At 38.8% G+C, this 16,475-nt stretch overlaps 2 protein-coding genes across 2 annotated transcripts in view; both read right to left on the bottom strand.

Annotated features, from left to right (window-relative positions):
• The window catches only part of LOC126401008 (interleukin-6 receptor subunit beta), a 32,404-nt gene extending 27,672 nt beyond the window's left edge, over positions 1-4,732 (bottom strand). The window contains exon 1 of the mRNA XM_050062038.1: positions 4,625-4,732. The gene's annotated coding sequence lies outside the window, so the exon portion shown is untranslated. The remainder of the gene's footprint in view (positions 1-4,624) is intronic.
• Positions 4,733-7,107: 2,375 nt separating this feature from the next.
• On the bottom strand, positions 7,108-13,361 carry theg (theg spermatid protein). Its single transcript, XM_050062055.1, has 7 exons — positions 13,329-13,361; positions 12,151-12,226; positions 12,006-12,067; positions 11,870-11,927; positions 9,520-9,646; positions 7,485-7,644; positions 7,108-7,410 (listed from the first exon to the last, which is right to left on the bottom strand). Exons 2-7 carry the CDS (start codon positions 12,210-12,212, stop codon positions 7,136-7,138), a joined length of 744 nt encoding a protein of 247 aa, XP_049918012.1. The 5' UTR covers positions 12,213-12,226; positions 13,329-13,361; the 3' UTR covers positions 7,108-7,135.
• Positions 13,362-16,475: the final 3,114 nt, after the last annotated feature.

Raw genomic sequence — 16,475 nt, 5'->3', positions numbered from 1 at the left:
TTAATAAAACCCTTCATTTAAAAACTGCATTTTGTGTTTACTTGTGTTATCTTTGACTAATGTTTAAATTTGTTTGATGATCTGAAACATTTAAGTGTGGAAAACATGCAAAAAAGTAAGAAATCAGGAAGGGGGCAAACACTTTTTCACACCACTGTATGTTAAAACAAATTATCAGGTACACCAGTAAAGATCTCTGCTATAAATCCAATCTTTTTGAAGCTTATAACACTCTGACTGGTGACCCTGGGTGAGAGGGGTTGACTCAGCTCATGGGGCTGTTGGTTGTGGTGGCCCTTACATTTTCGGCATTAGTGTAAGAAATATTTTTGATATTTGTTACTTAAAGGAGCAGTGTGTAGGATTCATAGGATTTGGATGCATCTAGCGGTGAGGATTGCCGATTGCAACAAGCTGAATCTTCCTGCCTCAGATCCTTTCAGTGTTCGGGAGCTTTTTACTAAGAGCCAAATTTTCCACAGAGGTCTTTTCCTCGATTTAAATTGGTAAAAACACCAATGCTGCTTGTCACGGAGGGGCTAATTACTACAATGGCCAATGCAAAAACGCGATTGGCCCCATCTGAGCCAGTGTTGGGTTTCAAATCAAATGAAATCAAGTTTATTTATGTAGCACATTTAAAAACAACCACAGCTGACCAAAGTGCTGTACAAAATAAAAGAATGACACACGTTGCAGCGTTCTGCACCAACTGCAAGTGAGACAATGACTGGCAGACACCCAGGTACAGAGAGCTGCAATTGTCCAGCCTTGAGGTGATTAACGCAGTGGTTACAGTTTTCATGTCATTGAGAGATAATTGCCTTGAGTTTTGCAATGTTTCTAAGTTGGAAATACCAGCTATTTATCAGTGTTGATTTGTTTGTGATGTGATGGAGCTTGAATCCCCCTGCGTTTAACAGAAAATAAATTGGTGTGTCTGCTGCATAACAGTGAAAAGAGACATTGCGCTGGCGGAAAATGGATTCTAATGGAAGCATGTACAGTACAAATAAAATGGGCCCTGGGATAGAACCTTGAGGTACACCGCAAGTGATACGGCCAGATGAGGAGGAGAGGCCACCAATCTTAACAGAGAAAGACCTGTCCAATAAAAAGGAGGCAAACCACTGTCTGTTTGTTTGTCTGTTTTACGCTACTGTAGAAACATGGCATTGCAACATGGCGATCTCTGCAGATGAGGACCCATTCCTATGGAGATATAAATGGCCCATTCTAAGATAACGCAAAAACAATTCTTATTTTCAGGTGGTTATACACTAAAGAAAACATACTCCCTCCACACTGGACCTTTAAATAAAATTAAAAATCACACAATATTGTTTTGTATTCATAATTTCACAAGGCAGAAGTACAAAGTAGCCAGTGGAATGGCAACTGTATCATATTAATGGATACTGATGCATCAGCCAGTCGAGGTGATGTTAGTTACATCATTTTATAACATTTCTATAAACTGTTGGGCTCTTTAATCTACAGAAGTAAAATTACAACATTTTCCTTTGAAGTCTAATGAACTCAAGTTACCTTCCACTCGTGTTGTAGCACTTGATACCAGTCTTGGTTTTTAAGGTTTGAGGACTCAATCTTGTCTCAGATTTGACCATACTTTTACTCAGCCTGGTCTCGGTCTCAGATAAAGCAGTCTGGGGATTGTATTTTAAGACCAGTCAAGACCACAACTCTATCACTAAATTTCCTGTGCAAAAAAAGGAGTGTTGCTCAAAGATGTTTGAGATGATTTCAGCTTACAAAAAAAAGTATGCCAATGAAGAGGAATGTTCATTTGCTTTCTGTAGGTGTCTTTTATGAGAATGTGGGTCTTTTAGATTAAATTCAGGAGTGCCTATAGTTTGCATGTTCTGCATATTATCAAAAGCGTTTCAACACTGGATTATGGGACTTACACTACATGGTCTAAACCTCTCAAAGTACTGGTCTCAATTTAGGTGGTCATGACTACAACAAACTGCTCTCCATCACTGATTTTCTTCAGCGCAGCTGGTTTAAATTGCATTAGATTGTAAAGATGTGCCTAAAAAACTATTTGTTCATTATCTTTTCTTAACAGCTAGGGCTGCAAATATGGTTTCAAGTCACTAATCAATTACTTTCTCAATTAATCGATGCACCTTTTAGTCCTTTTTAAATTTTATCATAATAATTATTTTTAAGTTCACTTTTAATTTCAAAGGTCCAGTGTGTAGGATGTAGGGGGATATATTGGCAGAAATTGAATATAATATAATAAGTGTGTTTTCTTTGTGTATATTCACCCGAAAACAAGAATCATTGTGTTTTTGTTAACATAGAATGAGCTGTTTATATCTCCATAGGAAGCAGATCCATGATGTACCGCCATGTTGTACTGCCATGTCTCTACAGTAGCCCAGAATGGACAAACCAAAGACTGGCTTTAGATAAGGCCATTTGTGTTTTTGCGCTAGCCATTGCAGTTAGCAGTCCCTCCACAACGAGCAGAGTTAGAAATTAACATGAAACTGCTATATTCACAGGTTGTTTGTTTTGGAGAGGAGGAGACCTCTGTGGATGATTCGGCAAGTAAAAACCTTAACGTCTGGATATTAAGTTATAAGAAGCAAAAAGGTGGCTCATCTGCAACGAGCTAAACAGGGTATGAGAAACACTGATTTGTGACGTGAAACCGCTTTATTCAGTGTTTTTACCTGTTTTAATCACTCAGGGTCTCATTTATAAAACTGTGTAGGGTCCATTCTAAAAATGTACATACAGACAAAACCTAAAAATGACGTGCACCAAAAAACTTTCAACAATTTCTACAATCAGGCTTCCGTGTCACCATCTGCGTCGCCAATTTCCTGTCTCCAAAATGTTCATAAGCATGGGTCAAAGTTTCTCCCAGCAAGTCTGTTTTTATAGATCACAACTTTTCTGTGAGAAGTGGCGTATGCCTCTTTCAGGCCTCCTTTTGTGCATACGCAATGTTTATAAATGAGACCCCTTATGGCAAGCCGTTTTAACATTTAATCGCTAAGTTTGACTATCCGGAATTACCATTATAGATATCAACAACGTCATTTTGACTAGTAGTAATGTCATTGTGACTAGTATGAATTTTAATTGAAGATATCTATAACGTGACTCTGACTAGTCAAAACTGAATTACAGATATCTATAACGTCATTCTGACTAGTCAAAACTACAGTTACAGATATCTGTAATTCAGTTTTGACTAGTAAGATTCAAACTATTTTTGCCATTCATGTGTATGGGGTTTGTCATTATAGATATCTACAATTACATTATGACTATCTATAATTCCAGTTACAGATATCTACGTCGTCATTTGTAGTCATAATTCAGTTGCAGATATCAACAACGTCATTCTGACTATCTGAAACTTAATTCAAGATATCTAGAAAGGACCATGTAGATATCTTCAATTGATGATAATTAAAGATATCTTGAACTTCAATTATGACTAGTCAAAATTAAATTGTAGATATCTCAAACTGGAATTACAGATATCCACAATTCAGTTACAGATATCCGCAATAAGAATTGCAGATATCCGCAACTACATTGGAGATATCTATAATGACAAACCCCATACACATGAATGGCAAAAATAGTTTGAATCTTACTAGTCAAAACTGAATTACAGATATCTGTAATTAGAGTTTTGACTAGTCAAAATCTAATTACAGATATCTTGAATAAGAGTTTTGACTAGGCAAAATTATGTTGCAGATATCAGTAATGAATATCCAGTCTAGCGATTAAATGTTAAAACGGCTTGCCATAGACCCCTCATCTATTTGGAGAGGAGGACACCTCTGCAGATAATTCGACTCCCGGTAAAAACCTGCTGAGCAAAGAACACTAAAGGAAATCTAACCCAGAGTTCATGTTTGGCAGATGATTGCAGTCTGCAACCCTCACCTTTAAGATGCTACTAAACCCTGAAGTTGATGAGGTAGTAAAAGGTGGGAATGAGTGAGAACAAGAGGAACAGGCAAGAGAGGAAGAGTCACAGGAGCAAGCAAACAAAAAAAACCTCATCATGTTGTCTTTAAATTTCAGAAAATTCCCTTCCCAGGAATCAGGGACCACAGGATGAGTAGCTGTTGCCTTGTTAACAGCTACTGGGGATCCAGATAAACAATAAACAATTCCAAGTTATCTTCAAATGCTTTTTTTTATATCCCTGCCAGTCCAAAACACAAATATATTCAGTATACAATCATATAAAACAGAGAACAACAGCAAATCTTCATATTTAAGAGGCTTGGCCCAGCAAACTGTTGGCAGCAAAATACAGTTGATCCATTATCATGTTGCAGAGTAATGCTTGTCAATCGATTAATCAACCAATCCTTTCAACTGTAGCTACTCAAAAACAAGCAAAATATATAGGCCTAAGCTACAGGTTATGGTAAAACTAATAAACGTATCCTAAAACAAGCTTAGATATAGACTTGGAAAGAAGTTTTTAATGCCATCAATTACCTACTCAACAGCTCTTTCCGATTACGCGAGAGTTTCTAGGTAAAGTTTAAAGACAAGGGCGCTAAATAAAACACGAGTGAAAAAGATTTGAAACGAAATCTCGTCCACTTACCAGTGTGATCTCGGTAAACACGCGCGTCTCGCCGAGTCCGTCAGTGATTGTGAAAGAGCAGCTGCCTCTCAGCCTGTAGTGAAAACATCTGTTCCTCCCTGCTGTTTGTCTGTCAGTGTAGCGGTGCCATGCGCTTCCAAAACTGAAGCTCGGGGTCCCATTGAGGAGCGTGAAGATCTTTCCCTGAGGTCCGGAGTGAGGATATGATCCCATGACTACTCCACATATTTATAAAAAGATTAACAATGAAAATATAGTCTTATAAAGGAAGGAAGGTTTCACTCTCTCCACCACAGTTCAGACAAAACCTCAAATGATTCACTAATTGATTAATCTGGATTTAGGATCATGTCATAAAAAACATTTACAGGACCTCACTGTCTTTATGGTTCATTTAGCCTTTTGAAATGTATTATTTATATGCCTCTGCAGAGCTGACTAATTGGCTCTCTGCCTGATATTAACAATGCCTAAAGAGATCAATTAAGAAGTAAAGGGTGTGCGCAGCAGGATGTTTGTTGCAAGATGTCTCAAAGCAATTTTAGCTAATCTCCCCCTCATTATCTGTTTTATTTCATGGTCTGATTGTGACGTTCTTGTAAGTCGGCAGTTCATCCTGATCATAATTTACTAATGGCACACATGGAATATATTAAAAATAAATTGCATAATGCATTCATCAAGGCAATTAACTGATTTTGACTGATGCCTCTAAACCAGTGCTACTCTAACAAACTTGAACTTCAGTATTTTTCAGCTTGGACCTTTGTCACCAATGTTTTTGTATCGAAGTGACTAATGGAGACATCACTTTTCAAAGCTGGTCCAGTCCAACCGGTCCCACAGGGCTGCAACCCGAGTCTGGAGGGAACTCATGTGACTTGAGCCCAGGTCAGACCAAAGATTTGCAATGAGACGAGTTGAGACATCCAACTACTTGCAACGCGCTGTTCTGCAACGTTCTAAAAACCTGCAGGTTCCCACCAGTGGAACTACATGAGACGGTGTATCATCTCTATGCAACAACTGTCTGTAACTCCCCTCTGTTTGCAGCTTTTCAGGCTTATTTTGTGGCTGAATATAATTTGTAGCTTCTTTTAAAGATATTTTTTTGGGCATTTTTAGCCTTTATTTGACAGGTCAGACAAGCGTGAAGGGGGGAGAGAGAGAGGGAGTGACATGCAGCAAAGGGCCACAGGCTGGAGTTGAACCCGGGCCGCTGCGGCAACAGCCTTGTACATGGGGCACCTGCTCTACCACTAAGCCACCGACACCCCATAATTTGTAGCTTCTTAAAATATGAATGAGTCGCTGACAATTTGACCAGCTTAGTTGCAGGTGACACCATTAGCCAACTTGAGTCAAGCTCAGAGCGGCCAGCTCACAATGCTGCAACTTTTCTCTGCAATGTTCTAAAATGGTTTCGTCACATCAAGCCGGTTCTCGCTCCGAAGTTGTCAAAATCCGGAGCTTGGGCAGTGACTTGTGGCGTCAGAAACCAATGAAAAAAGGTGTCCTTTTACGTTGGCATGATGCGCGGTCAGTTGCCATTATAGTTTAACAGCACCCCGTGGCGTCACGGGGAAACGGGGTGGGACGAGGACGAAAATTAAGGTGGCGAAAGTCCGACTGGGGCAGGCAGAAGGGGTGGTGGATGGGTCCAACAAACATCGACCTTCACCCGAGAGAGTGGTGTTCGATGAATGCCAAAGCTAGACCCTGTTCCTCCTTACTTAACCTACATGCATTTGTTGCCTAAACCCAACCATGTGCGTTAGTTGTTGAAGGAAAATAAAGTGTTGAAAAAGTCGCGGTGACATACCGACATAGTGCATTTATTTTGAAAGAGACTGTATGTAAAAGTTAAATTTCCTGTAAAAAAGGGAAATGTATTTTGAAAAGAGACAATGCATGTAATAGGCAGAACTTGACACGGCATCCCAGAACGTCAACAACCAACGCACCCAGGGTACCTTGTACATGGTATATGGATGTGACCATGACCAAACATTGATATGTGACGAGGTCGGAGTGAGAATATGTTGTCTCGTCACGACTCTTTGGTCTGAGCTGGGCTTTAAGTCCCCCACCTTCATTTAAAGTCCACAGGAACAAAATTAAACTCAAAAAAGCCATCTCAGTTTGCCTTTCCACTCTTCCAACCAGCCACTAACTCTGGTTTGGTTGAAATAAACCCTGAATTCACTCAGTTTGTTGTTCCCATTACTCACACAGACACAACAACATGAGGACATGTGGATGTCAAGGTGGAAAAATACCAAAGCTACCCTTTGACTTAAAATCAGCATTATCCTAAAAATATCACAGAAGAAGTGGAAACTGTAGTTTTCAGTAGGTCCTGTGAATCCAGGCTGGCAGGTTAACAATATCATATAGCAGTAGGATGCAGATGTACTATTTTACCCATGTGTGTATTCCGAGAAGATAAGAGGCCTTTGTCATGATTTTACATGAAACCAACTTTTATTAGAATAAGGAAACAGAGAACAATCAACACCTCTCCTGGGACCAGACCTCACCCTCCCTGTTTGAGCTACATTTGCGAGGCACAGGCAGAGAGAGCTGTTGTAACCGAGCCGAGGGGCTGGCGGAGCGGGCTGCTCGGCTAACCACGTACGGATCGTATCCCTCAAAAAGAGCCTTCCTTTCTTTGGGACTGGACAGCTCAAGAAGTCTCTGGCTGGCTACGTAGTTTCTCGCCGCTCTGGAGACGGACCAGCACACCGAGCGCTCTCCTTTGAACTTGGAGTGGTCGTGCTTAGGGGCTGAGAGATAAAAGTAATTAGGTCAAATAGCAAGTAACACAATGCCACAGTAGAGCCAAATTTCACAGACTTACCAGCAAGTAGCTCTATGTGTGCTGATGCTTTGCAGGGTATGGGAGTCATGGGTACAGGTTTAGATTTGGGGCCAGAGACCTCCAGTACGGACCGTCTTTTTGGTTGGGCAAGCTGGCAAATTCGTGAAGTAGGCACAGCAGTCTGCGTCCCTCTGTTCAACTTGAATCACATTTCAGATTATATTAAACACACACAGACACAAAAAAGAACAATGTCAGACATGAGCTGATCGGATTCAATCAAACAACTGAAACTTGGATTAATTTCAGCCTTGAGCCTTCCATTTTTACCTATGCTGACAGTGTTGCTCAAGGGACAGTCAGTCAGACTGTCGGTCAACAACTTTGGTCCAGACTTAAATATTTCTCAACAACTGCTGGGTAGACTGGATGCATTATGAATGAGCTATTTGTGTTCAAGGCAGAATCAAGAAACTTTAATTTAGCCACCTGAAAAAGGTCCACCTATTAAAATCGATATCAGAAAAAGTGTACGAAATCTTTAGAATATTTTCACTGCTTTACCTTTTCGTCAGACAGCCCTTTTTGACTGGGAACCAAACTGAAAGTGAAAGTGGGCAGTGGTTGGCAGTGTCGTCTCACAACAAGAGGGTTCTGGGTTTAAACCCAAGGTGGACAAGCCCTCCTGGGTTTTCTCGGGGTACTCCGGCTTCCTCCCACAGTCCAAAGACATGCAGGTTAATTGGTGACTCTAAATTGGCCGTAGGTGTGAATGTGAGTGTGAATGGTTGTCTGTCTCTATGTGTCAACCCTGTGATAGTCTGGTGACCTGTCCAGGGTGAACACCGCCTCTTGCGCAGTGTCAGCTGGTATAGGCTCAAGCCCCCCTGTGACCCCCAACAGGATAAGCGGTTGTGGAAATGATTGAACAAATGACTGAAAAACACAAACTGATTAAGCGATCGAGGGAGCAGTTGACAAACAGCTCCCATGTTCAGTGAGGTAAAAATCCTGATTTTGTCAATGGACTCTGGCTTAGAGGAGAGTATAGACAAGTTGCAATTTCAGGTCAGCTCTCCCTTGGAAAGGGAAAGTCTGATGGCAGACTTTGTCCGAAGACATTACATTTCGACTTTCTTTGCCGGTATGAGGAGAAAGCAACAGTCCTCCTTGTGGATTGCTTCCGTCTTTCCTGGAAAAACTCTTTTCTCTTTCTGGACTGTGAGTGGATCATGGAGATCATTGCTTTGAGGCAAACTGGCACCTCTCCAGCTACCAATCCACACTCCATATTTGGTCTGTGCTGGGGCTTGAAGTGGTGACCCTCCAGTTCCCAAGACAAGTCTCTATGGCCTTTGCCAATGCCGCCCCACAGCTGTAAAAATATTCTGAATACAGCAGACAGTTAAAGTGATGTGGATTATTTTGGGTGGGACTTTTTTAGGTGGCTTAAATATGTTTTGTTGCTGACCCCTGTCCACAGCAGTACCTTACTTAGCTTCCGTGTTGGTACTCCGACTGCTTCTCCAAACTGGGGGCATGCCGACTGACATCTGTATGCAATACACTGAGTATGGATAAGTATCTTATACAGCACTTCAAAAAAATTGAACTATCCCTTTAACATTTTAGTTTTAACTTCATGCAGATACTTGAAAGTGAAGAAGAAGGGTGTATTGCTAAAGGGATATATATATATATATATATATATATATATATATATATATATATATATATGTGTGTGTGTGTGTGTGTGTGTGTGTAAAACCAACAAAAACAGCTGCTATCACTTGCTCTATCAGGAAACTACAAAACCACTGAAACCACAGAAAGCAAAACAACAGCAAACCTGCTGTATCTATGAAAAGCAACTGACAGACTGAAAGAAAACCTTTAAGTCCTTAAATTTCAGTTGTCAAACTTTCTAAACACCTGACAGCCCGGTCGGACAACACTGCCACAGCTGGTTGTGAAGTTTAAAATACATATTCATGTCATACTGTGAGAGCTGCCAGCTTCCTCATGATCTGCCACACAGCAATGTCTCAGGAAACGGTGTGCGTGCATTACTCACAGGAACAAGCAGTGGGCGGTCGGGCTGCCAGCCAGCTACATGGGCCCGTGGTTGAGCCAGACTACACAGCCGATCGGATGGAACGGCCCTGAGAGCCCATTCACTCACCTCCCATACAGGAGAAAGTCTGGGGAGGGAAGAATAGACGGGTAAGACAAGGAAGAGGACAAGAAACAAAGAGGAGAGGAGGATGTTATACGAAAGAATGAATAAGACAAGGAAAGTGATAATGAAGAGCGTTAGATGTGAGTAGGAGAGGAAACTGTTACTAAAATAAAAGAGGAAGATGAGGAAAGCAGAAGAAAGGAAAAGGACAGGAATTTAGATAAGAGCACAAGACACAAGAGGAGGATAGAAAGAAGAGGCAGAAGGAGATGAGTTTAGAAAGATCATAAAGGTACCCTGTGGAGGTTTCCTGTCAACAAGTTGAGGCCTAACAAACATGATGAATGTTTTTCTCACCTCATCACACCTTTGCAAAGTCAATGAATATAACAACAACAACAACAAGAACGACAACGACAAGACACTGTCAGTGATAGAGTGAATGAGTTTTGAAAAGCTGGTATTTAAATGATGGGAGAATCTAAAATAATAGAAGCACGAACAAAATAAAGGCTTGTTACTGATACAGGTTGGAAACCTGAAACGACTGCTTTAGAGTCAATGGGGCACAGCTGTGTTGTTGTCCGACCCTGATCTGAGCCGCCCCGATGGTACGTTATAATTGGCCAGTCTGCCTCCGGGGGCGGGACTTAGCAAAGGGTCAATTAGACCTTTCCGTTTCCACTCCGATCCTATTTAGCCTGTGTGAACCAACGTTAACTGATTTTGATGCTCCTCAGTCTAAGGCCGTTGCTATGGCGTCCCTATTAATGGAGCAGCAGAGCAGCGGTGATACCTCAAGAAATAAACACCGCAGAATTTTGTTGATTGACCAATCAGAATCAAGTATTTAAGAGTGCCATGTTACATGCCATGTCTACTATTTGAGAATTACAGAACTACCAGCCAGGTGTCCATTGGGTTCTCCTGGTCGCAGAACACTCCTCTCGGGTGCCATCATTTTCCTCATTTATCACCATAAACTCAGCCATGTTGCAGTTAAGAGGTAGGTTTTTTCTTACTTTGGTTGCTAAGGTCCTCTGTGCAATGGTTTAGGCAGTTCCTTAAGTATAAGACTGAGATGAGGAGAAAAACTCAAGGAAATCTTAAGGAGAAGAATTAAGAATGTTTTGTGCAACTGATTTACTTAAAGGAAACCTTAACTTGGATCAAAGCATAGCCTTAACTTAAGGAGCTTTGTGCAACCGGCCCCAGGAACTTAAGACCTACAGAAATGAATTAGTTTTACAGTTGATACATTTTTTCAGTCAGCAGAAAGGGCAATACGTGTGACAGACCAACCCAATCACCAAAAATAGTTTCTGCAAACCATAGACATGTTACATTTGTACATTATTTTGTAGCGAATATGTTGAACCTTAATATTTTTCAGTACTGTAGTTATATGTGGTTAGGTCTAGGCACAATAACCACTTGGTTATGGTTTGGAAAAGATCATGTTTTCACTTAAAACACCCATGTTTGGTGGCAAAAACATCGCTGGAAAATGCTGCATTGTGTCATTAAACTCACCCAAGGTCAGTGCCACAAACCAACCTAGTTTCACTCTAAAGACATCGAGATCTGGCGCCTGGGCAGTGACTTGCGAAGTCAGATACTGACAGAAAAAGCCATCCTTAATGTCGGTATGATGTAGCCGGTCGCTGTTATAGTTGAACAGCGCTCGGCGGTGTCAGGGGCAAACGTGGCAGGACAAGAACGAAAGTTAAGGCGGCGAAGTCTGAGAAGGGCAGGTGGAAGGGATGGTAGATGGGTCCAACAAACATCCACTTTGCACTTTCACCCAGGAGCAGAACTTAGTGTCCCAGAACATCAACAACCAACGCACCCGGGGTACCTTTCACATCACATGTGGACGATGACGGTCAATGATCAAATGTCGATATGTGACGAGGTCGGAGTGAGAATGTGTTGGGCGAACACTGGTGGAAATGGATCGCCAGAAGACAACCTGTGTTGTTTGTTGGTTTTGGAAAAGTGGTCTTTATCTCAGCAGGCATATTCCCTAGGTAACCATCCCCTCTGTCTCTCAATAACAAAGTCAGCTCATAATCACATCACCACAGAGGTGTCGATATGATTTGCATGAAACATGCAAATGTAACACATTCATGGTTTGCATAAATGTACAATGCAAACATTTTCTTCTGGTGACTGGATTGTAAGAACTAATAGTTTGATATTAGTTGTGTTATTCATCAGTAATCGTAGAACTTATACTTACGTGACTTGAGTGTAGAACTTTTTGCTTCTACATAGCTCCGACCAGCGAGGGGTTAACTCTACAAAGAGAAACAATTACACACGGCATCACAGAAAAGCAATACAGGGCAGGTTTGTAAATGAGTTGAGAGTTGTACCAATTTTGGTGGTGGATCCAGTTTTCTCTGGTGGCAGCTGATCCAGCCAATACACAGAACGACTGGGAGATAAAAAAGCAAAGAGGCCTCATCAGAGAAAGATGGAGACTTCGAGTGATACAGATTCGGGTTTGGTTAGGCCTACCGGTCTGGGTGTCTGAGGCGGTTGGGTTTGGGTTGAGCGAGCTTCTGTGTCAGAGTTGACATGGAAACAGATGATGCTGATGGGAGAAACAGAACATGTTGAAATGATTTAGCCAATAATACAATGATAATGTTCTGTTACATACAGCGTGACAAATACTTTAATGCTGCTGGCTTACTTGTACACTTGTAGATATCGCGGGTTATAATGTAACAGGAACATGATGTTAAGCTAGACCTGAAACACTTGACTGATTAATCGACTGACAAAAAATAAATTCAGTACAATTTTGCTGACAGATTAAAGGCCTTCCACTAATTAAAAAAAGTGTTTTGCTTGTTGTCACTTCACTTCATGCTGCAGAAAGATGTGGGCCATGTGCAGAGTTTGACATTTGAAGGCTGTTTTGTACATTCATCCGCTGCAGGTGGAAAATGTCTCTGTGCTGATTTGTGACATCACATCACGGCTAGTTTGGAAGCCAATTGTGGTTCAATATAAAACTTAGACAAGCAACCTTCAGCGCACACAGAGAGAATAGACTTCTCAGGAAAGTTAGAGACATCATGTCTGGTATGTTTATTCAGATATTCTAGGTTTTTTTTTAAATTAGGGACAAAAAGTGAATGTAATTTAGAGTAAAAAAATGTTATGCATACTTTTAGACATGCCTTTAATAGCTCAAGGCGTTTATTTATCAAGCAAAAAAAAAAAAAAAAAATTCAGACCATTAGCTGGTTACAGGCTGTGAAAATGTGCGAATCTGTGTGAAATAAATATGTTTGGGTTTTGAACTGTTGGTCAGACAAAATAAGCAATATCAAGATGTAACCCACTGTGATGGGTATATATAAGCAACTTCCTGACATCTCATAGAATCAATTAATTGATATATATCATACATTCTGAATGTATATTATGATGAAAATAATTATTTGACTACAATACTACCAAGTATTACACTCTATTGGTGATACGTCTCAAAAAATGTATTACACCCAATAAAAACGTATTTATTTATATCTATTCTCCATTTAATTCTCTCTATATAACTAGTATGAACAGCAGAAATTAACATACAGTCTATGGAAATTAATCTCTAGCTGATCACATTGAAACTGCTGAACACACACAAAAAATATTTATCTTTAATTTAAAACCTTTAAGAAGCTGTTTACCTGTACTGTTCTTGTTCTGTCGTGGTGACACCAACACCTGCTGGTTGCTATGGGATCAGGTGACGCTGGGTGGGTACAGTAACAAAGATCGTTTATTACAGGTCAAGTTGAGATGACCAACTCTGCCTTTGTCCGTCGTGCTGTACAGTCACATATCTCCCACTTCATCACTCAACAGGTCTCTTTACTATAGAAGTCAATTTTCGCAAATGTGATGAAAAGTAAAAAAGATCTTGCAAGTCATTATGATGGGAAGCTCCTGAAATAATGACTTCATATCTCATATTATTGATGATAAACTTATTTAAAATAATGACTCACTTGTCTCGAAATAATGTCTCAGTATCTAAAATAGCCTATATGATAACCAATACACATTATTTTAATATACTGTCATGATTTTGAGAAAGCTTCACATTATTTCAAGAAATGAAGTCATAATTTTTGAAATATTAAGTCATTATTTTGAGATACAAAGTAATTATTTTAAGATATGAAGTCATCATTTTTGAAATACTAAGTCATTATTTTGAAAATTAAGTCATTACTTTGAGATATAGTCATTATTTATGAATATTAACTCATCATTTTGAGTTACAAAGTCATTTTTTTAAGATACAAAGTCATTGTTTTGAGATATAGTCATTATTTTAGAATACTGAGTCATGACTTCGAGATACAAAGTCATTATTTTAAGATACAAAGTCATTGTTTTGAGATATAGTCATTATTTTAGAATACTGAGTCATGACTTCGAGATACAAAGTCATTATTTTAAGATACAAAGTCATTATTTTGAGATATAGTCATTATTTTAGAATACTGAGTCATGACTTTGAGATACAGTCATTATTTTGAAATATTAAGTCATTATTTTGAGATTTAAAGTCATTATTTTGAATATTGTCTTTGTTTTGAGATAAAAAGTCACTGTTTTGAAATAAGTCATCATTTTGAGTTACAAAGTCATTTTGAAAATTAAGTCATTATTTTGAGATGCAAAGTCACAATTTTGAGATATAGTCATTATTTTTAAAAAAATATTTAGTCATTACTTTGAGTTACAAAGTCATTTTTTTAAGATAGTCATTTTAGAATACGGAGTCATGACTTTGAGATACAAAGTCATTATTTTGAAATATTAAGTCATTATTTTGAGATATAGTCATTATTTTAGAATACTGAGTCATGACTTTGAGATACAGTCATTATTTTTGAAATATTAACTCATTATTTTGAGAATTAAAGTCATTATTTTGAATACTGTCTTGAGATAAAAAGTCACTATTTTGAAATAATAAGTCATCATTTGAGTTACAAAGTCATTTTGAAAATTAAGTCATTATTTTGAGATATAGTCTTTTTTTAAAAAAATATTCAGTCATTATTTTGAGTTACAAAGTCATTTTTTTAAAGATACAAAGTCATCATTTTGAGATAGTCATTATTTTTGAGATGCAAAGTCACAATTTTGAGATATAAAGTCATTATTTTAAAATATTAGGTCATTTTGAGATAAAAAAGTCATTATTTTGAAACATTAAGTCATTGTTTTGAGATATAAAGTCATTATTTTTGTAATATTAGGTGATTATTTTTAGATATTAAGTCAGTTTTTTGAGATAGTTTCTCATTATAATTTACAGGATCGTCTTTTCCCTAATGCAGAAATGGGTTTTCACACTTTTACCATGGTTAAACTTGAATACAACATGGTTTCTGAAAAGAGGAGCAGAGTGAATGCTCTTACTCCTCTCAGGTAATAATGACACTCCTCTAGGGAAGTGTTGGCTGAAATATTAGAGATATATATGATGTAGTAATTCACTCAACCTTTGTACAGAGGACGATAAATACACAGCAAATAAAACATATAGACACACTTACCAAAGTGCAATTAAAGGAGCGATCAAAGGAGCAATAACTAAGATTTTAACACAACAAAAGGACTCATTAACCTTAAATATCTACACATATATTATCACTTTTTATCGCTTAAATATCACTGGTTTAATATGGTCTTGATTTAAGTTACTATTTTATTTTACTGTAAATCACTTTGCTTTAAAAGTGCTTTACAAAAAGCTATTATGACTGACCTCAGATCCAAACATTCCAGGCACAGGTATGGTCGACGGACTCATTTGAAATGTTAAAATTATCAGGTGATTAAACTATTCTACTGTACTTTATTCCACCCAATCCCATTTTATTAATCACATATTACAAACAGTAGGAAGTTCAAACAGGAGAAGACACACAACAGCAGACATCTCTAATAGACAATAAATTGTGTGGCTGTAAATATATATATTTTTTTTTTTAGCTAGTATTTTGACTAGTTTTTATTTGTTACATTTAGTTTTTCATACAAGGCTGTACAAGAGAGCTGGATGATGAGTAAATGTTCAAGCTCTCGTTCCTAACTTTGCCTGAGAAGATAAACCTCAGTTTAGGTAAACCCAAACTGCAGTAAAAGCCCATTCAGGAGCAGCTCCTTTAACTTACCTTCAATTGCCTTACCTTTACTTACCTCACTTAGTTCAGTGCAGAACATGAGTTAAAGGGTAACTTCAGTATTTTCAACCTGGACCCTATATTCTCATGTTTTTGTGTCTGGGTGACTGATGGCAACGATTTTTGAAAACGGTCCAGTATTGATTGAGAGTGCCGCAGCTGGCAGCTGCAATACAGGGTGTAATATAACCACTTGGGGCATTTGTGCACCATCAATATACGTCCCCTTAAAGGGTTTGGTTTTGCCACTGACAGGCTCAGATTATTATTCTAAGTGTCTAACAACATTATGGAAAGGAATCCTGCGGACATAGACCTTTTGTTAAAGAGTAAGATCCCCGAACCAGCCCCAAAATCACAATCACCAAACTCCATATAAATAAATAGTCATTTAACATGTATAGAGTCAGCATATTTTCACATTAACTGGGTGAATTAAGGATTTATTTAAACAGAATCAGAGTTGGTGATTGTTGGAAACCTGAAAAGGCAACTCAAGATGATTTTAGTTTGTTTTGTTTCTGTCAACTTTGAATCAAGTGTGTTTTATGATGATATAATTACTGCAGAGCAGTGTTTCTACTCCGAGCTCCGAGTAGAAACACTGCTCCTTCGTGTTGAAAGGGGTCA

The sequence above is a fragment of the Epinephelus moara genome, chromosome 14 (assembly GCF_006386435.1).
Source record: "Epinephelus moara isolate mb chromosome 14, YSFRI_EMoa_1.0, whole genome shotgun sequence".
NCBI lineage: Eukaryota > Metazoa > Chordata > Actinopteri > Perciformes > Serranidae > Epinephelus > Epinephelus moara.
This window is presented reverse-complemented; position numbering and strand designations above follow the sequence as displayed.